The following is a 20,488-nucleotide window of genomic DNA, read 5'->3' as shown; positions in this document are numbered from 1 at the left end:
CCTCCTCGGCGCCCGGTGCCGCCGCATCCCCAGCCCCGCTCCCCTCCTGCCGCATCAGGTGCGGCGGCCGCGCAAGGACCGCACCGCCCGGCGGGGAGAGCCCGGCACAGCCCGCCCCGCACCGCCCGGCGGGGAGAGCTCCGGAGGGCGGGGAGCCCCGGGCTTGCCAGCCGGGCTCTCTGCGCTGCCTCTCTCCGGTCCGGCTTGTACCTTCCTCTGCCGGCGCAGCCCCCCCGGCCCTCCCCAGCGCAGGCTGCGCGGGGCTTTCTTCTGGGCAGGCAGTCGGGTCCTTCATCTTGCTGATGGCTTGCTGCTGGCTTCCTAAAGCTCTTGTTTTTTCTCCTGAGGAAAGCTTTGGCTCCTTGAAGAAAAAGGAAAAACAAAGCACTTGAGCTTCATTATTCTTTTTAATCTACAGATGTGAATGGAATGCTCCTGAAGGAGCACAAAGATCATTAGCCACTGTAAAGAGAAATTCCTTTGTCAACCCACGTTCAATTACTTTAGTAAGCAATTTTGCTGCTTTACACATCTTGCCTTTTCAGTATCCTTAGACCACCGTGGTGACAGCAACATCACTGCTGCAGGTGGGATTTCTCCCATTCTCTGGGGCTTTTTCTGGAAGGACCTCTATGATATGCTTTACCAATATGCAGGGCTTGTTCCTGCTCCTCTGGTGTCCATCAGGAACTGTCTTACCTCAGTGGCAACAAAATCTCACAAGTTGCTTTATTTTTCCATATTAAATCCTTTTTTCAGCTGAGAACGCTGTAGGTGAGCAGTGTCTCTGTAGGTGACGTGACAGGTAGCTCTCTCCTCGGACTTCTGCAGATTGGTGACAACCCTCCAGGACCATGTTGCCCTGTTCTGCAACATTATTGTGTCCTGGGTGGGGTGGAGGAGATCCCTCTGGAATTCTGGTCCAGTGATCCGCATGTCCTGAGCCTGTGCTTTGAGGCTGAGGGAAGCAATGAAGCGAAGGCAGGTGTTGGGTGGTCATCTCTATTTTAATGGAATGGCAGAAAGAAAATTTCATCTATGGTGTGTCCCCTAGAACAAAGCCTGTCTGTCCCTTTCTGCAGATTGTGTCCCCAGGTGTTGCCTTGATTGTTTATTCCTTCTCCCTAGATTTATGCCCCAGAATCTGTTCTTGTGTGTCAGGACACACAGTGATTTCTGGGGAGAGTAGGTTGCCAGCTGAGCTGCGCCTGTTAGGAGAGAGATTTTTGGGACTGCATTGTGCCAATAGGATATAAGATATCTCAGAGACCTTCAAAGCATCTAAAGCCTCATGGTGGGGGGAGGTCTGGTGCATGAGAGAATACAGAGAGTTACGGGAGTCCCCGTGTGCTGGCAGGTACCTCCTTGTGGATCTCAAAGCTGGTAGCGCTGAAGAATGACTGAGCCTGCAGGCAGAGGAGGCAGTGCCTGCCTTGCTTCTCACACCCAAGCAATGGTTGGCACACAACCGTTTGTGAAGGATGTATTGGAAATTGCAGTATTTTTACTTCCTGACAGCTATTGTTTGAAATGTCTAGTAATTCTGGAGATGCACAAACACTCCCTCCTGATTCCCCTTGTGCTCAACAGTGCTGCAGTCGGACTTTGTAGTTAGTTTCTGACAATACCAGTTTGCCTGTTGTATCTGTTCGCGGCAATTTCTGGTCTTTTCTAGGACAGCAGTTTTGATGGAGAAGCCCAGAGAGCATGAGTGAAGGGTGCATGTGTGTGTGCAAGATAAATTGCCATGGGAATTACTCCCAGCCTGAACTGGAAAAGCCTGGCCAGAAGCTGAGTGTGACAGGCAAGACTGTAGCTGTTGAAGGAAGGTTGGGAAGGGTGGGCGTATCTGTTGGTTGCAATGTGGAGGAAACGTAGGGAAGGGAGGTTAGTGGAGTTTCTTGGCTTTCTTGGTGATTGCTTCACCACTTGGTGGGGAGGTGTTGCTCTTCACCCTGCCTGAGGTTGTGCACAGTGTGTCAGAGCCCAGCAGACATAGTCTTGCTTTCCAGATGTGTGCTTGTGCCGGCGTGCCCAGCTCAGGAGAATAGTCATCTCAGACCTTGTGTGTCTACTGAGAGGCTTTTTATTAGTTCCTTTTCTTTGGTTGTTTGGAGATATAATCAGAATACTTCCCTCCTGCTTTCCACAGTACATTTTTCTGTCCCTGCAGAAAGAGGTAGAAGACTAAGGTGGTGAAATGCCTTGCCCTGGTTTCACAAAATAACTGTTAATGAAGCTGTAGGTTGAATCAGAATCGCCTAATGTTTGTGTTTTGATCACAAACCCCTTTCCTGTCACAGGCTGACTGGAGTTCCCGTGTTTCTTCTTGGTGAGAGCCTGCCCATCCCCTTCATCCACCCTGTCACAGCCCATGGACACCATCTCTGCCACGTCTCTGGCACTTCTGAAAACAATGAGCGGTGCATGGGGATGGCCAGTGTCTTGTATCAGGTGCAAGTGGGGATAAAAGCCTCGGTTACTGACAGATTTTGGTAAACTGGCAGCTATCAGTAAGGCTGTGGGGTGTCACTGAGCGTGGCTGGACACCCCTCCCTCTGAGGCCAGCCAGGGCTTTTCCCGTGCTGTGCCGTGGTGCATTGGTGAGGAGGAGACATCCAGCCGCTGATGAAACACCACTGCAATTAGTGTCTTTTCTTTTACAAGGGAAAGAGCAGTAAAGACATACACCTGCTTCCATGCTACCCTAATTATGCCCTTGTGCTTTGTAAACAAGGTGAGCACTGTTCTTGGCTGGATCCTGGAAGCTGCTGCCTCCCTTTCCTTCTGCAGCGTCACACAGAAATGTTAAGAAACCCTCTGATATTCTGGAATCTCAAATGGTCAGATGGTGCTTAAGAGCATCAGGAGCAGAGCACGGGCATGAGAGAATGGGTAATGGGTAATGGTTTGAACGCTTGATCCCAGACGCCAGCAGGCAGAGAGACAGGGAGTGTTTGGCAAAAAGGCTTCCTGGCAGGGCAGGGTTAGGGTATCCCCAGGGGGTATCCCCAGGCTCTGCTGGGGCTGTGCTGGAATTCCAGGATGCTCCCAGGCTTGGCAGCGCCTGCAGAGAGGGATGCTCAGGAAAGGCACCACAGACGGCCCGTACCTGCCTGCGCGGGGACCTGTTGGGATGCAGTCCGCAGTGGAGATGAGGCCGGCAAGCCTGACGTGTGCCAGCCGATGGGAAGAGCTGTGTGTGGCCACGGTCCGTGTGGCACCTCTCGCCCACCCTGTGCTGGGCCAGGCCCTTTGCATGGGGGCTGGACCCAGTGGCCACCCGAGGCAGGGATGTGGTTCTGAAGGTGGCCAGTGTCGGGGCACGCTGGCTCTGTCCTGTGGCGCTTCGGCTGGGCTGGGGGTGCCAGCGGAGCCCTGCAGCTCCCACATGGGAGGGTTTCCATTGCTGACAACGGCCGGTGGCACAGCCTGACACCGGCCGGCAGGGAGACGGTGGGTGTGGAGGGGCAGAAAGGAGCCATGGCAGGGGAACAGTGCGTTTATTGTCGCGTGAGGCGGCTCTGGCAGCGTGCGCTGCAGAATCCCCCCTGTTAACTCAGATTCGTTTCCTCATAACTGCTTCGTTCTCTTCCTTTCTTGTTCCTCTGCCTCTTGATGTCTGGGTGCACCCCTGGATGATGCCAGAGCCTGTGGAAGTGGTGTCACTTGGATTTTACCGATTTTATTTTAATACATTTTCCCCCATAGTCGGTGGGTGGGCACAGATGCCCCCTTCTCCCTCCCGCAGGCACGGGGGGTGTCTGGCAGCGCCCCATCCCCTCAATGAACTCCTTGTTCTTGCTCCAGCCACAATGGACCTGGCGACTCTGTGTGCTGACAGAGCCAGCACTGAGCAGCCCTTCACATCTGCCACAGAACGACCATTTGTCTTTGTGGGCAGGCATATTTTCTGAGTTCATATTAACAGTTTATTCAGTAATTGTGAAGTGCTGCAGTCTCCTACCCCCTGTGTTGCCTGTGCCCCTCTCCCTTTGCTTCCCCCTCTCCCAGGCACGGGGAGGGACAGGATGGATCAGTGTTTGCTGGAATGCTCACACTCTGTCAAGAATGAACTCCAGGACCTTGGGGAAAGCAATCTGGGGAGGTTTAAAGGGCACGGGCAAGACAAAAAAACTGGAGGCCCAGTTGTGTTATTGGATCTGAGCAAGTAGAGTCTTTTTTTCTCATTATGTAGGGCAGGTAAAGCCAGGGAGGATCTGCCAGGGCACAGGGGACTGGTTATGTGGAAGAAATTCTGTGTACAGCTCACTGAAATATAAAACAAGAATCTCCTCTGTTTCTAACCTATCCTGATTCTTCCATAGCTGATGCCTGATACTGTTGCTTGGTGGTTTCTATTCGTGTTTCTTGTGGTGTTATTAAGTACTCATCATTGGCATCCAGGGGAGCTGCAGCTCAGTTGCTTTCCCCTGAGACTGACAGGGTTATAACCGGCTGTGGTCACACTGCGCTCTTTTGGGGGTTTCTGAATTTAAAATTACAGTATTGTTGGTGAGACAACGGGGCAGACACAAAAGGAAGGGCAAGTGCCCTGTGCAGGGGGAGGAGGAGAATGGGGGGCTCGTCAGCAGCATCTGTCTGTGCTCGGGGTCCTCAGCCCCAAATCTGAGTGTCGCCTGGGCTGTGCCCACCAGGGACAGACGTGGTGTGGGCTGAGAGCTGGCAGGAGGACGGGAACCCTGGGCCAGGACACCCAGCTGTTCCCAAGAGAAAGAGCTGGGAGTGGGAGGTGGTACCGGCCCCCCGGTACCGTGCCTCTGTCTGGGTCTTGGTCTGTTAAAGCCAGCTGTGTGAAGGGCTTGTGTGGGGAGGTCCATGACCAGCAACGGCCTCTTGCTTCCAGACCCCCCTTGGACAGCAAAGTTCCACTACACCCCTGCCGATATGTTGGTCAGCAGAGGAGGGGAGCGGACCCCAGCTCTGTGTGTTGGGCAGGGCGGTGGGTGCGAGGGGAGCACTCGGCCCTGAGCTCTTCCTGGTGGGGGGTGAGGGTCCCCATGGGTGCTGGGAGGGGAAAGTAAACCCCCGTTGGTGGGAGTGGGGGTGCTGCCATCAGCACAGGCGAGGGGAGCGAGGGGAAACGGCATCTCTCCCCCGGCACCAGCGCTGAGCCGCAGCCGGGGCGGAGTGCTGCACATTCTGAGCCTTTCCCCACCCAGTTCCTTTGTCTCCACTGTGAGGATGAGATTGCAGTAAAATCGCACACCGGTCCTGGGGCTCCGGCTGCCGCCAGCACATGGGGGGATTCTCTCGCATCCTTCTGTTGATGGGGAGGAAGCTGCAAATTACCACCGCTGTGGTGATACTTCCAGAAATCACCCCAGGGGCGGTGGATGAGGAACAAACCTGGTTCCCTGCAGAGGAATTAATTCTGCAAGAGCTTCACGGGCTGAGGCTGGTGTGTGAGCCCCACTGAAGGCTCCGGTCGGCCATGGTCCAGGCTGCGTTTGTGGAAGGGGGGCTGTGGGCCCCAGGGGGAGCAGAGAGGGCAGGAAGGGGAGCTCGAGAGCTGGGAAGCTGTTGGCAGCATTTTAAGCAGTCAGGATGACTGCATATTCTCTGGAACAGCACCGTTGGCTTATGCCACCCGAGTAGGTGGTTGCCACATGTGGGATGAGTCTGTTTGCCCCTGCCCTTGCTGCAGCTGGTGTTCAGACTTGTGCAGGGGGAGGTAGAAGAGCAGGACCTCAATCTCCCCAGTTCCTCAGACAGGATCTGTTCCCCACAGGACAGTGTCCCTTCTCTCGGTATCAGCTGTGGGGCGAGCTGTCTGGAGTGGTAGAGAGTCCTGAGAGAAGGGCACTGTTCTGGCCACCAAGCAGCATGTTTACCGGCTACTGACAACTGCTGTGCTCTTCCCTTCGCAGAGTGATCGTCTCCTTATTAAAGGAGGGAGAATAGTCAACGATGACCAGTCATTCTATGCTGACATTTACATGGAGGATGGCCTTATAAAGTAAGTATAGGACTATTACAGCGTATTATCTCCACCTCCCCTTAAATCAGCTTCAGGTTGGATAGCTATTGGCTTTTTGTGGATGCAGTCTGTACCCAGCTTGGCAGCCGGCTCTGGTGAGAGGCTGAGCTCTCTGCGGTGTGTGTGAGCGCACGTGTGATGGCCTGGTGTGTTCAACAGTAACTCCAGAGACTGAATTGCAGCTGGGCTGGTGACATCATGACACAGCATCCATTGTACAACAAGGCTGTATGTAACTGCACCAGGAACAAGATTTATCTTTGACTCCGTTTTGCCCCAAGTTAACAGTATTAGCATGAATGACCCCACACAAGATGCCGTTTGTCAGCCACTAACAAGGACAGTGCTATGCTGCAGCACAGCATCCTTGAGATTTTCAGGAATTGCAGGCAAACCTCTGGGTCCCCACAGCTTCTTCGTGTGTGTTTCAGAGGTGCAGTAAGAACACTGTTGTTTAAAGACTGCATTTCAAAGTGGCAAAGGTATCACACTGGGACCAGCTCCAAGCTGGGTGGATTGGAAGAACTGGGATGGTTAATAGCACAGGGACGTGGAAGGGCATCGCTTGCTCTCTGTTAAGAGGAAAATACCTTTCCTTCCCAGGATGGTGTATTTTAAAAGTCCACCAGCAGAGAAATACTTCAAGAAGTGGCACTGTATTTTTATGAGGCTCATGGACAAGAGTGTTCATGATTGTCTAGTACTTGTACCCAGACAGGGATCAGAGCCAGCTTCGGGTCTTGCTGTGGCACAGACTTTCTGGGTGTCCTTGGGCAAATCATTTGTCCTCACCTGGAGGTTACAGAATGTCATTGCTTTGGAAGTGAAGTGCTCTCATGAGTGAATTCTGGTAAGAACACAGTGAGCAGTGCAGTTCCTTTGGTGATGGATTCATCTCAATAAAAATGGCGGAAAGAGCTACTGGTTTATTGCTGTGAGCACCCTGGAGTGAGCAGTTCTATCCACGGAACTGTTGTTATTCTAAGGAAAAAAAACCTGCAAAGTCACTAATGTTGAATGAAGTGCAAAACCAGAATTTGTTCCTCATTTACTTCCTCAGTGTGCCAAGGAAATCTGAAGTTTTCCACTAAAACCAACTTGTCTTTTATCTTGATTTATCAGGGAAGACTGAGGAAGGCTTGATGAAAATAGGATTTCTGAAAGAAGAGATTTGAAGGCTGAGTGCTACATATGGACAGATAAAGGGATTGAGGGGGTGGGGGGCTCAGCGAAGGGAGTCCCAAGGTTCGGGTGACCTGGCCTGCAGGAGCGCTGGGTATGTCTGGGGAGGGGAATGTTGTGTGCTAGAACAGCAGAAACTCCACAGGACTATAACGGTATTTTAGGCTATGAGTAGATGTGTACTGAAACTTTTTAGGTTTCCTGTTTTCAGAAGATATTTTTAGGTACTTGGGATTTTAGCTGCCTTCACTAGAGCATGGCACTGCTGACAGCAAATACGCCCTTCAGGGGGATGAAGGAGACAGTGCCAGAGGGGAGGTCCTGGGGAGGGGAGGACTCTGTGCTCCTTGGGAAGAGCTTGAGCCCAGTGCCTCCAGCCCGTGCTCGAGCCCAGCGGGGTGGCAGCCCCCACACTGTGCCCTTTGTCAGCTCCTCCCCAGCTCCCCAGAGGGAGGCTTCCCCACACCCTTGGGACTTTGTGCTCTGAGGAGCCCTGAGCTGGCCTGGCAGCTGTGGCATTACACTGGGAAATCATCTTTCTCTGTAAGTAAGCCTCAGACTTGAGCCTTACTTAAGGTGGGCAGAAGGACAGGGAAGAGGAGAGATTAGGGGTGTGTCTTACTGGAGGCAGAGCTGTTGCTGGTTTTTGTGAGTGTGCACCCCTGAACAGGTATGATGCTGTGCTGGAAATGCTTCTGGGGACCCTGGCTCATGAGTCTGTGGGGTGTGGAGTGTCCTAGGCAACTTCTCGCCATACCCTGCAGAGATCTGCCTGCCCGTCAGACCATGCTCCCCAGATGGCAGGTGCCATCGTAGACACCACAGAGCAGTCGGACAGGTGGTGGCCACCCCTGGACTGTGCAAATCGTAGGTTTAAATGAGCCAGGCAGTCCTGCTGCAAGGTGAGGTGGCTTCACTCTGCTGGCTCCTGCAAGTGCAGCTGTGGGAGTGGGACATTCCTGCCGGTGGGAGGAGGTGACCTGGCTGCTCCCAAGCTGAACCGTGCATTGATGACATTGTGGCTGGTTGTCCTTTGTGTGTGGCTCACCATCTTGGTATGATCTCATCAGGCAGATTGGTGATAATCTGATCGTCCCTGGAGGGGTCAAAACCATAGAAGCCAATGGGAAGATGGTGATCCCTGGAGGAATTGATGTCCACACTCGCCTGCAGATGCCGTACAAAGGGATGACAGCTGTGGATGATTTCTTCCAAGGGACGAAAGCAGCTCTGGCTGGTGGAACCACCATGATCAGTGAGTGCAGCAGGCGGGTCCTGTATGTGACAGAACCCAGCACTCTTGGGATGTTGCCCAGTTATTTCTTTTTCTCTTTGCTTTTCTCAGTTGTCCTTGTTTTAAAGGTCCGTGTCAGTATGCTTGTCTTTCCTGTGGTCTCTGTCAATGCAGTCTAGAGAGTGAGGGGTGGGATGAATCTTTGGGACCCTTAGTAACACTGAAGTGGTGGGACAGGAGATTTGCATAGGACCCCTTGCCCTTGCAGATCCTGTGTTCTGCAGCGTTTCATTGTCTGTAACAGCCACTGGTGCCCCTGGGACCCTCAAAAAAACCCAATGCCATCACTTTTTTTCCCTGTTAAATAAAAATAGGGCAGCGTGATGTTCAGAGTCATCTGAGGAATGGAGCAATGTCCTGGCATCCCGTGCTGCTCGGAAATAAACAGTGCTAACGAAAAAGGAAAGGGAATTCTGAGGTCCTTCCTTGGAGAAGGCCATGGTTGTGCACTGATCTGAGGTCCAGTTTTTACTGCTGTGCAGTGGTCACAGCTGTGCTTACAACAGGATTTCTTGGGATGCACGAGCAACTGTTGATCCTTCCAGTAAAGGATCAGAGGGTTTCTTGCCCTCCCCCACACTGGTTCTCCTTGCCCCATGGGCGAAAAAAAAAAGTTGTCTGAAATGGACTGTGGCAGGGCATGGGGATTACATGGTGGGCAATAAAAGGCGCATTAGTATTGCCATGTGGGAGGAGGCTGTGTGTTAATGGGGTGGAAGCGGGAGTAAGGAAGGACAAGGCTCTTCATTTTTCAGCTGATTTCTCAGCAGAAGCCTGTAAAAGCCCCTGGTCCCAAGCCAAAGGCCATTAAGCAAAGGCTTTGCGTGCTCCTCTGCCGGTAAATGCGCATGGTGGAGCCCAGGCACGACAGCAGTGATGGGGTCTGCCCTCCAGAGCTGCCCTGAGGCTGCTCTGAGGCTGCTGAGAGGTTACCTGGGATTGCAGAGGTGCCCAGCAGCATGTGGGGCAGCGGTGGGGTGGCTGCTGGGGAGCCCCTGCCCACCCCTCACCCTACCATGCCCCTGCAGTGGACCACGTGGTGCCGGAGCCTGAGTCCAGCCTGGTCGAGGCACTGGAGCGGTGGCGAGAGTGGGCAGATGGGAAGGCCTGCTGTGACTACGCGCTGCACGTGGACATCCCCCGCTGGAGCGACCGTGTCCGGCAGGAGCTGCACACCATGGTCCAAGAGAAAGGTTTGCTGCCCACTGCTCCCTGCAATCCCCTCGCTGCGGGATGGTCCCAGTGGAAGCAGGGCATGGGGTGACCCTGCTGTCATCCCTCCTCTTGCTGTCATGTGCCTGCTGGGCACGAGCGCGAGTTGTGCCCTGCAGATGGGCTGGGGGGCAAGGCAGCCCAGAGCGGGGAGAGCCCCCAGCTCAGCCTTCTCTCCTCTGCCCCCAGGAGTCAACTCCTTCATGGTGTACATGGCCTACAAGGATTTGTACCAGATGTCAAACACTGAGGTGAGACCCCCTTTGCTGCAATGGTTGTGTTGATGCGAGGGGTGGCTGGGGGGATGGCAGCCATGCTGGGCACAGGGGGAACGGTGGCCATGCTGGGCGCAGGGAGGCCAGGGCAGCAGGCAACCGGCTGCTCCTGGCCATTCCTCACTGCTCCTCTCCTCTGCCCTCACTGCCTTCGGGGGGCTGCGGGACGGTGTGCCTGCTGCAGTCTGTCCGGGCTCCCGCCTCGCAGGAGAAGGCAGAGGTCTGGCCTGGGCATCACCGACAGCGTCCACCAGTGGCCGTGGCCCTTGGCGAGCATCACCCGGCACGGCTGAACCTGGTCCCAGGGTGCCCACGCCAGCCCTGCCACTGTCCTCAGCTGGAGGGTCGTGCGGGGTGCTGAGGGCAGTCTGTCTGCTCAGTAATCATTGTTTCTTGTCTCTGTTTTAGCTGTATGAGATATTCAGCTGCCTGGCAGAGCTGGGTGCCATAGCTCAAGTTCATGCTGAAAATGGAGATATAATTGCACAGGTAACAAACTACTCTTCTGGTGTGTGGGGACTGAAAGTCTATCCCAGGTCGGGGGCATTGACAAAATGAGTCTAAAACTGCATGGGTGTCTTTTGCAAGGTGCTCAGATGCAACATCAAATTTACCAAGATTTTCTGCTGTGAATATGTGGTGCATAAGTGAATTTTAAATAGTGAATTAGCAATTATCTAAATGGAAGAGGGTGGACTATCAAGTACTGTGTGTTCACACCAACTGCAGCTCTGTGGTGTGGAGGAGCAGAGACCTTTGCCTTGCACACAATCAGCTCAGAGAGTTCAAGGGTATTGGAGAGTCCTGCAGCAAGGGAGGAATTTTCTCCCTGCTGTAAGCCAGAAGTGGCCGATGGAGCTGAATTTGTAGGGGAATGGTGGTGCTGGTGTTAAGTGGGTAGGCTGTATTGACCCGCTGTGATGTAATTGGTGCTGGATGAGAGAAAGTCCAAATGTTTTGATTTTCATTAAGACAGGGAAGACGTTGCTCAGTTATGCTCTCCAGGTCCTTGTTTTTTCCTGTCTCTCTTATTCTTGAGAGTTGGAGTGTGAACTAAGAGGTCATTTTTCAAACATCCTTTCAGACTACAAGAATCAGTTTTTCCTTGGACTTTTTAGAGCTGCAGTGCACAAATGGATGGAATGAAGTCCCCTTGTTTGTTTCCTTTGACCGCTCCCAAAAGGAGACATTTGAAATGAGGGAATGTGAGAGAAATCTCCAGGGTGCAGATAGGAGATGGGCAGGCCAGTGCACGCACCACACACACACAGAGTCATGCATGGTCCTTGTTTATAACAGCAAAATACTTAGGTAATGTTAATACAGGAACCAACATCCTATACCACCAGCTTCATAGAAGTTGATACAGGACAGGATTTAGCACTTGCTGATATCCAAATGATTAAATAACAGCACTGGGGACCCAGGAGTAACCTTAGGAGGAGAATGTCTCTATTGGCTTTAATGATTGTTTTCTCCATAGTTTCTACTCAGACTACTTGTTTTTCGGAAGGGGAGCCAGGGAAGGCCTTGGAAAGGGACTGTAAATATATCAAGTGCGATTTGTGGAGCTGGGGAGTGTTGTACCCTTTTTTCCTCCACACTGTACTTGTTTCATCGAAGAGGTTTCAATTGGTGTCTGCAATCCCTCCAAGCACTCCTGTTTCCCCATCCTCCCTCTTTCTCTCTCAAACCCCTTGATGGTGCAGCCGCCTCTCACCATGCCTGGTGATCCCACAGGACACAGGGTGGTGGTGGTCCCAAGTGAAAGGCTGGATGCAGGAGGGATCTGCTTTTCTGTGTGATTGATACTTTCACAGTCTTGTAATGTCCTTCTGTCCTTTCAATGTCCTAGGAACAAACCAGGATGCTGGAGATGGGAATAACTGGTCCCGAGGGCCACGTGCTGAGCAGACCTGAGGAGGTAAGGTGCAAAGGACGGCACCAGCCTTGCACTGCAGAGCTTTCCCGACACGTCCCAGTACGACTGAGTATGTGTACTGGGGCCAAGCAAGTGTTGTGTGTTTCTGTGTATGTGCATCCGTGGGGATCCATTTTTACAGGCAACACTGTCCTGTTCATCATCAGCCCAGGAAAGAGTGAGATGTGACAAACATTTTTCAGTCTGTCTCAAGAGACAAGGGGTTTTGAGTCTCCCAGAGATGAATCAGTCAACAAAAAGATCTGTATGTCTGTAGCAGCATTTACAGCCGGTTTGGGGGCATTTGTCTTTCATAGGTGACTCCACGGATGTAAGAGGCCTCAGAAGAATTGAATGGCGAGTTTTAGTTTCTCTGAAAATTTGCTGTTCGTGTCTGTCTGAGTGCAGACAGATTCCAGCTTCTTCCTGCTTAATCTCTGCTTAGGGTCTAAAGTGTGTTTCAAAATCAGACAGACAAAGCCATTGGTGGAAGCAGTGGGAGGGAAGGAGGGGGGAATTTCCTGGTTACAAATCATTGTCAAGACACTAATTAGATTACTTCTAATTTTAGCTCACAGGGTATTTTTCTGTTTGCTCCATTAATCTGAGTTGAGTCTAATTTTAGATAGGTTTTCTTGAGATAGCTGCCTGCTGAAAGGTGCTTTTAACTTTCCACAGCACATGAGAGACGAAAACTATAGACTTTGGTACAACCACAAAGCCGAGCAGGGGAGCACAGGGACAGATTTGTACATCGGGGCCTGTGGAAGTAAAATCAGTTGGCTTAAATTGAGAGTGTAAGAAGTTGACTGTATTATGGCTGGTAACAACATCTATAACCTAGTGTAATACAGTGTTTAATCTCTGTGAAGTGTGAGACTGTAAAGCATTTTTCTGTACAGGGAAGAGCCTTATTGTCAAGTACAGTAGATCAGAGTCCCTCTGTGTGCAAACTGCCATTTATTTTTATGGCTCTAGACCCGTTGCTACTAGTTGGCAAGCTAACCCACAATTATGGGATGCCGTGGTTTTGCCAGGATTTGAGAACCGTCCTATTACTGTAGGACAGCACTGCAGTTCTGCTCCAGAGCTGGTAAAACATCGTTGAGTGTTTGATCTTGAAATTCCATTAAAGTATAAGGCAACTGAGAACAGTGCAAGAACACTCTAGATAGTGTCTGTTCAGACAAATCTAGTTCTCATTGCCTTTGAAAATAAACAGTTCCAGAACATCCTCTGCTGGGGAGAATGTTAGGTGGAGTACCAATGACCCTGCTACCCCCTGTAAAGCCTGCAGGTTGATGGCAAAGCATTGGGAGGATGGTCCATAGCTCTGTGGAACTGCTCTGTCCGTGAGGGACCTCAGTGGGGATTAAAGACATGCTCTTCTATTGGGTGATGGTACTGATTTGGTAGGGCAGGATGGTGCTGCTCCAGACTGTAATGTGCTGTAAGGTGATGGCTCTGTTTGCTCCCATCCACATTAAACCCCGCCAACTACTCAAGTCTGTAAGCCTGCTGATAAAAATATTTTCTTGTTTAAATTTCTGTTTAAAGAGTCTTTAAGCAGAAGAGATAAACCTCTTTTCACTGTGCAGCAAACAGGCTGCAGAAGTGCGAGGTGTCTGGGTGCAGTGTCTGCCCCTCCTGCTGCCGGGAGCGTTGGGCGCAGGCGGCTGCCTGGCCCGCAGTCACCGCATTCCCTGCAGCCCCGGCCTCCCCCGGGAGCAGCCTCATTGGTACATTGTCTTTTTAAGGCTTCTGTTTTGAACTTTCTCATGCCAAAGTTTGAAGCCAAACTGTAGAGCAAACACTTGGATAAACTCTGGGGTTGAGCTCAGGCTGAGCACAGGCTGATGTAATAGTCCAAAGATATCCCTCGTGATGGAAACCCACCCTCTGCTGACAGCGGGACGGTGAAACGCAGGGCCATGTCAGTGGGCTGGGACAAGCAGCAGCTGCATGGCAGGGCAGCCAGGCCCCGACACCGACAGCCTCCCGCATGGCTCCCTGCGCCCTCCCTCACCCTCTGCAGGCAGCGTGGCCTTTGGGGGAACCGAGCGCAGTGTGTAGGACCCTCTCCGTTGGAGAGCCTGGAGCAGTGTGTGGTCTGAAGGGGCAGACCCTTTCTCTGGCATCAGTCTATGATCCACACTGCCAGGCACAGGCAGCAGTCCCTGGGCTTCTCTGGCTATCCGGAGAGCTGGAACCAGGGGATGGAAAAAGCAGATGCAGCTCTGTGCTGGCCCCAAGCATGGTCCAGGCAGCGCACCCCTGCTGAGCATCCCAGGGCTGTATCCTGCGGGTTGGGCCAGGCCCCAGGGAGGATGAAGCTTCCCCATCAGGTCTCCCTGGTGCACCTGCCCTCAGGGAGCCCCAGGTAAGGGCCAGGGCACAGGGAGTCAGCAGCAATCCATGGTGTGCTGAGAGGAGAAGAGGCTCTTCCCTGCCCGCCCGATGCTCCTCTGCAGCTGTGTGCTGTTCTCTCTTCCAGCTGGAAGCAGAAGCTGTCTTCCGGGCCATCACCATTGCCAGCCAGACCAACTGTCCTCTCTATGTGACTAAAGTAATGAGCAAAAGTGCTGCTGACCTCATCTCGCAAGCCAGAAAAAAGGGTGAGTGGCAGCTGCTGCTGCACCCAGCCTTGCTGTTGCCACTGAGATCCCGGACAACTGGGTTCAGTGGTCTCCATGTCCTCATGGTTGTTTTGCTGAGACCATCACTGTGCCCTGAGTCCAGTGCTTCCCCTCCTGCAGTTGGTTCAGGGATTTACCTGACTTGTGAGGGGCGTGGAGACACTGCACCAGCCCACATGGAGCCACCTCCTGTTGTCACAGACCAGTTTGTCTGTGCTGTGGCTGTGAAGGGCTCTCTGAGGAGACTCCACTGATCCATGTCCAAGTGGTTTGAGCCCCATATAGCTCTGCAGCTGTGCTTTCCTGCACGATGCTCCCACTGGGCTTGCTGCGCCAGCAGGATCAGTGCCCTATGGTGATGGCAGGCAGGGCTGTGGGCCTTGCTGTCCCTCCTGCCTGCCACAGCACCTGAGGTCCAAGCAGGCAGTGTGGGACAGCCCAGCGTGGGCCTGGGTGTCCTCTGGGCACGGTAGGCTGTTGGTAGTGTTGTGGAATGGAGAACGCCTCCAGGCTCCACCAAAACAGAGTCCTTTCTGTCCCACTTTCCAGGCAACGTGGTGTTTGGTGAGCCCATCACGGCCAGTCTGGGGACCGACGGGACGCACTACTGGAGCAAGAACTGGGCCAAGGCTGCGGCATTTGTGGTCTCTCCACCGCTGAGCCCAGACCCCACAACCCCTGACTACATCAACTCCCTCCTGGCCAGGTGAGTGGTGGCTCTGCCAGGCAGAAGTGGACTCTGACCTTGGGCAGGGAAGGAGGAGGTTATGGAGCACCTGGGCAGCATGGGTCTTTGTCCAACCGAGCCACTCGGCTGTCGGCATTTAATGGGCTTACTGATGGAATGGTTCTGACTTGGAGCTGTGGTGGCTTCTCCCTGAAAGCGTAGGCGCCAGAAGCTTAACATCAGTAAAGAGAAAAATACCAAGTTAGTTACGAACCATTTTAAATGCCCTGGAGAAGGCAAAGAAATGAGGAGCAGCTAACACAGACTTGTCAACAAAAGTCTTCAGCAAGCTGGAGCAGCCTTTCTGCACGTGAGGGGTGGGAATGGCCGCCTGGGTTGTGATGTGCAGGAGAAGGTGGAGGGGTTACAGGTGGCCCCCGGTGGAACACAAAGATGTTTTGTGATGTCTTTGGGTGAGCAGCAGTACAGCCCACAGAGCGTAACAGGCCTTTAAGGGCAGCTCCTGCATGTCTGTCGGGGATGGTGGGTCATTGTTTCACCCTGAAGGCAAGGGGGTGGGGAAGGGATTTGTTGAAAATAGCAAACAATAAAAGCACTTCAGCTATTTGTTTTGACCTTTCACAGTTACACTCCATCCCCTCACTGGCAAGGCATGTGCAGCAGCTCGGGATGCAGAGCTCGTTGCTCTCCACGTGCCACGTGTGAATTGCACACCTCTCTCACCCCGTGTTTGCACGCCAAACTGTGTGTGCGGCGGCTGGTCTGTGTTAGCCAGTGAGGGCTGACACTGAGGGGGCTGTAAATGGAAATGACCTTTGAGGTAATGCTGGAAACATCTCTACTAGATGAGCAAGGGATGACTGGTCAGTGAGAGGTGTTTCTGCGGAGGGGCACATTAGGATAAACCGGGGTTGTGCCAGCATGGAGGTGCCATGGCTGGCCTAAGAGAGCTGCTGCTGCATTTGGGGCCAGAATATGCAGCTCGCCCTGGATTTCACTGTTGTCAAGGAGCAAGATGTGCCTCTGCTTGGTCTGGGTGTATGACATAGGTGCTGGTCTTAGGGACTGGCAGGGAAAAGTGAGTCCAGCTCCTGAACTGGCTTTCTAACCCTTCCCTTCCACTTCAAATTTACTCCAGACCTCAATGGAGAGGGAAGAGCACCGGTGTCTGTCCTAATGCCTTTCCCACACCGTTTTCTGTGATGCTTCAGCAGGAGGAGAGGCTGCCAGGCTCCAGCTGGGCTGGACGGCTTGTTTTCTTCCACCAGGACAAATCTGGTGGAGATTAGGGAGCATGTTGTGTCGTCAGCCTGGGTCTCTGGCTGTGCAGGCAGTCAGACATATGGCAGAAATTATCAGAGGAAGATGGAGATTACCAGTGGATTAGGGCCGATTCGCAGCCCCAAGCAGAGCCGTTGTGTCCGCGCCGGGCTGGGTTCAGGCGCAGCTGGGCTGGGAGCCACGTGCTCGAGGCCACTTGCCTCACACGGGCAGTGCCAGGAGCTGGCCCGCGTCAGTCCTCTTCCTTTGCCCAGCAACGATGGCTCCCCAGTGGCTGCCTGTCCCCTGATGATGCTTCTGTTCCCACCGCCCCGCAGTGGTGACCTGCAGGTTTCGGGAAGCGCCCACTGTACGTTCAGCACCGCACAGAAAGCAATCGGAAAAGACAACTTCACGGCAATCCCAGAAGGGACCAATGGCATAGAGGAACGGATGTCCATCATCTGGGACAAAGCAGTGGTAAGAGCCAAGCAGGGAGAGGGCAGGGCTGACGGGACACCCCTGTTCTCGCCCCTGCAGAGCTGGGCACCCGGGCTGGCTCCTCGCTGGCTCTGAGAGCCCAACCAAGCCAGAGCGGGAGAGGCAGCAGTCATGGGCTCAGGGTGAACAGCCAGGAGCTCTGACTGTGCCCCCATTTTTCGGTCTGTCTGGGGCCAATAGTGAGACCAGCGGCAGTGGCCTGGGCCCAGCCAGCCCGTGGCTTGTGTGGGAGTGAGTCTGGCTCTTACTCTGCCTTTCCCCAAGAGAGCTCTTAGTTCCTTTTGTGTCTGAGCAGGCCACAGGAAAGATGGATGAAAACCAGTTTGTGGCTGTGACGAGCACTAACGCTGCAAAAATCTTCAACCTGTACCCGCGGAAAGGGAGAATAGCAGTGGGCTCAGACAGCGACCTGGTTATTTGGGATCCTGATGCAGTGAAGATCGTCACAGCAAAAACCCATCAGTCTGTAAGTCCTCTGCTCGTCTGTGAGAATGCTAGAGGGTGGGAGGCGAGTAACGCTGTGCAAAAGCTTCCTGGCTGCTGGGAGCTCGGGGGACTCAGTGCAGGCAGTGGGCAATGCCAGCTGTGACTGTGGGGTAGAGTGGCTGTGAGCCCTGGGCTCTGCTTTTCTTACTCCTGAGCCTGGCCCACGCAGGTGTAAGGACACAAATTTCTCCTTATTTGGGTTCCTCTTCCAAGTACAATTTTTTCCTGGCTTTGCCAGGGTGCTTTGTTCATGCCTTACCTCAGGCCTAGGTCCTGCCCCACTCTGTTCTTGGAGTCCTTGCTCACACCGAGCTCCAAAGCAGCAGGTTGTGGTTCACGTTGGGAGCTCTGGTGGGTTCTTAGTTTGATGGACTAGTGAGGTGGACTAAAGGAGGCCTCTGGGGCCAGGAAGGCTGTTACAGGTGCCCTCTCCCCACACTGGTGACCTCAGCAGCAAGCTGTGGGGACTGAACAGACCTGAGGCGACAGGCAGTGCTCATGTACCTCCTGAACTGTCATCTCCTGGTTGCTGCAGGTGGCTGAATACAACATCTTTGAAGGGATGGAGCTACGCGGGGCCCCGCTGGTTGTCATATGCCAGGGGAAGATCATGCTGGAGGATGGCAACCTGCACGTGACCCAGGGGACTGGACGCTTCCTACCCTGCAACCCCTTCCCTGACTATGTCTACAAGCGCATCAAAGCCAGGAGGAGGGTGAGGAGACAGGAATGCCAGGAGACAGAGTTGGGAAACTGTTAGCTCAAATCACCCTTCTCCCCAATAACTGGTTGGTTTTCCAGTTGGCAGTGGGTGACACCTGCTCTTGTTGCTGTCCTGCTGCAGCAAGAGTCTGGAGGGAAATGCTGAGTTTAAACTAAAGAGACTGGCCGAAATGGCCTTCTCCTTTCCCATCCGTGCAGCATAAACCTGTGGCTGTTGCAGGGGGCTCTGCAGGGTGGGCGTGAGGGGAGGCTGTTACACAGGAGGTGGGCGATGGAGCTGCTCAATGCCACAGGGAGGTCTTGGGCATGCAGGACAGAGCGGCCCAGTGGGAATGGCCTCTCAGTGGGACTGGGGAGACGAGGATTGTTGGGGCATGGGGCTGCCATGGTAGGATGCTCCCTGGGAGCAGAAAAGTGTCACTGTCCTCTTCTCTCTGGTGACAGATGTCGGACATGCATGCTGTGCCCCGGGGCATGTATGACGGACCCGTGTTTGACCTGACCACCACCCCCAAGGGGGGAACCCCTGCGGGGTCAACCAAGGGGTCCCCCACCCGGCAGACACCCCCTGTCAGGAACCTACATCAGTCTGGATTCAGCCTGTCAGGTGAAGACACGCGGCGGCTGGGCTGGGGGGGTGCAGGGCCACTGGCCACACTGCTCCAGCCCCTGGCCTGGGGCAGGGGGCCACTGGGAGATGGCCTGGGGCAAGCTGAGCACAGAAATGGAGCATGGCAGGGTGAGGCACCATGTGTCCCTTAAAGGATGTGGCTGGAGCTGGCACCTTGCAGTAGAAACAAGGCAGACTGTGGCCATGGAGGTGCTCTTGCTGGGTCTGTTCATGGAGGAGCGTCTTACAGAGACGTTCGAGCCACTGCTGCTCTCGGTGTCATCACTGGAATTGGAGAGGGAGCAGATTTCTGTAGACAGCCTTGGGAGGCCCTTTGGCAAGACCCCAGGCTGCCTGACTGCTCAGTCCTGTGAAGAAAATGCTCTAACTTTGTTTTCCCCCTCCCCTTTGTGCTCTCCTGTCCTCTCCCAGGTACCCAGATCGATGAGGGCATGCGCTCCACAAGCAAGCGCATCGTCGCGCCCCCGGGGGGCCGCTCCAACATAACCTCCCTGAGTTAAACGTCCCTGCCCAGGAGGAAACAAAACCCTGTTCAAGCGAAGGAAGACAAATGGTACATTGGTGTTTAAGAAGGAAAAGCAAATAAACCTGTTCAGAAGAATCAATAAGCCTCAAGCCTTATGTTTCACAAATGCTACTTGCTACCTAGCTTTAAAGATATTGCTTCATTTTGTTTTATGCATAGCCTTAAAATTCTGTTGTTGTTGTTGTTGTTGTTGTGGGTTCGGTTGGGTTGTGTTTTTACCTTCCTTTCTGTATGCATGCCGCTCAGACAGGTCGCTCGGTTCAGTGTGTTACTCGTGTTGAACGCGTGCGGGATGCCGTGGTGCGGGACAGCCAAAGGGCCGGGACGGCAAGCGGGGCCCGGCCGGGGCCACAGTGAGGGATGGGGAGGACAGGTTCACGGGAGCTGTAGGGGCAGGTGGGTCTGTGTTGTGTTCGTGTCCTTCATCTCCACCCAACGCTCATCGGCATTTCTCCACAAGGCCCATGGGGGAGCCCGAATCATCTCTGTAACAGCTGTCACAGCACCTCGTGTAAGGAGTTTTACTACTTTGTACACTTTATTAAAAAAAAAAAGTTGTTCCTTCAAACAATTTGTGTTGCTGTTTGGCTCTTTTCTTCCAGGGCTGCTGCTGGGCAGGGCTGCTGTGGAGCTGTGCCCCGCAGGTGAGATCCAGGAGGGGCTCCAGGGGCTCCAGGAGGGGCTTTGGGTGGCGTTTGAGATGGAGGAGCCCCAGTGCAGGGACAGGCTGTCAGAGGGAGACCGCGCGGTGCTCGCTGCTCTCGGTGTGTTGATGCAGCTTCTCAGGCAAAAGCAGAGGTGTTGGCAGAACAATGTGTTGCAGGTAACAGTCTGTTGGGTCTGTGGGTCTGCTCCCCAGCTGCAGCTGGACCCGGCCGTCGCAGGCCGCGCACACCCGGTGGAGCCGTGCCTGTTGTCTGTGCAGTGACAGAGACCGGCTGCCGTGGCACGGCCAGGCCCTGGTGTTGGGTCTGCCCCGCTGTTTTCTGTGGGAGCCTGTGAGTTAAACGCTCCCTTCTATCAAGTGGTGTTTATCAAACCACAGCCTTCTAAAGCTTGCAAAGCATGCAAGAAAAGAAAACTTGATTGGATTTTAAGTATTACAAACATTAAGTGTCCATTTAGGCTGTGCTAAATAAGTGCACTTTTTTT

At 53.6% G+C, this 20,488-nt stretch overlaps 1 protein-coding gene across 2 annotated transcripts in view; it reads left to right on the top strand.

Annotated features, from left to right (window-relative positions):
* Positions 1–19,907, top strand: part of DPYSL3 (dihydropyrimidinase like 3) — a 33,118-nt gene extending 13,211 nt beyond the window's left edge. The window contains exons 1-14 of one of the 2 annotated variants that reach the window (XM_014947990.1): positions 5,246–5,422; positions 5,892–5,980; positions 8,254–8,438; positions 9,506–9,670; positions 9,879–9,940; positions 10,373–10,453; positions 11,820–11,888; positions 14,380–14,500; positions 15,071–15,227; positions 16,808–16,949; positions 17,266–17,436; positions 17,992–18,171; positions 18,624–18,786; positions 19,222–19,907. In XM_014947990.1, coding sequence (XP_014803476.1) covers positions 5,261–5,422; positions 5,892–5,980; positions 8,254–8,438; positions 9,506–9,670; positions 9,879–9,940; positions 10,373–10,453; positions 11,820–11,888; positions 14,380–14,500; positions 15,071–15,227; positions 16,808–16,949; positions 17,266–17,436; positions 17,992–18,171; positions 18,624–18,786; positions 19,222–19,310 — 1,836 coding nt within the window. In that variant the 5' untranslated portion in view covers positions 5,246–5,260 and the 3' untranslated portion in view covers positions 19,311–19,907. Of the gene's footprint in view, positions 1–5,245; positions 5,423–5,891; positions 5,981–8,253; positions 8,439–9,505; positions 9,671–9,878; positions 9,941–10,372; positions 10,454–11,819; positions 11,889–14,379; positions 14,501–15,070; positions 15,228–16,807; positions 16,950–17,265; positions 17,437–17,991; positions 18,172–18,623; positions 18,787–19,221 lie in introns of those variants that run through there. The other variant, XM_014947989.1, reaches the window with a different exon arrangement.
* Positions 19,908–20,488: the final 581 nt, after the last annotated feature.

Source organism: Calidris pugnax, unplaced genomic scaffold, assembly GCF_001431845.1.
Source record: "Calidris pugnax isolate Ruff unplaced genomic scaffold, ASM143184v1 scaffold27, whole genome shotgun sequence".
NCBI classification, from domain to species: Eukaryota; Metazoa; Chordata; class Aves; order Charadriiformes; family Scolopacidae; genus Calidris; species Calidris pugnax.
Note: the sequence above shows the minus strand (reverse complement) of the source record. Positions and strands in the feature narration are given on the sequence as shown.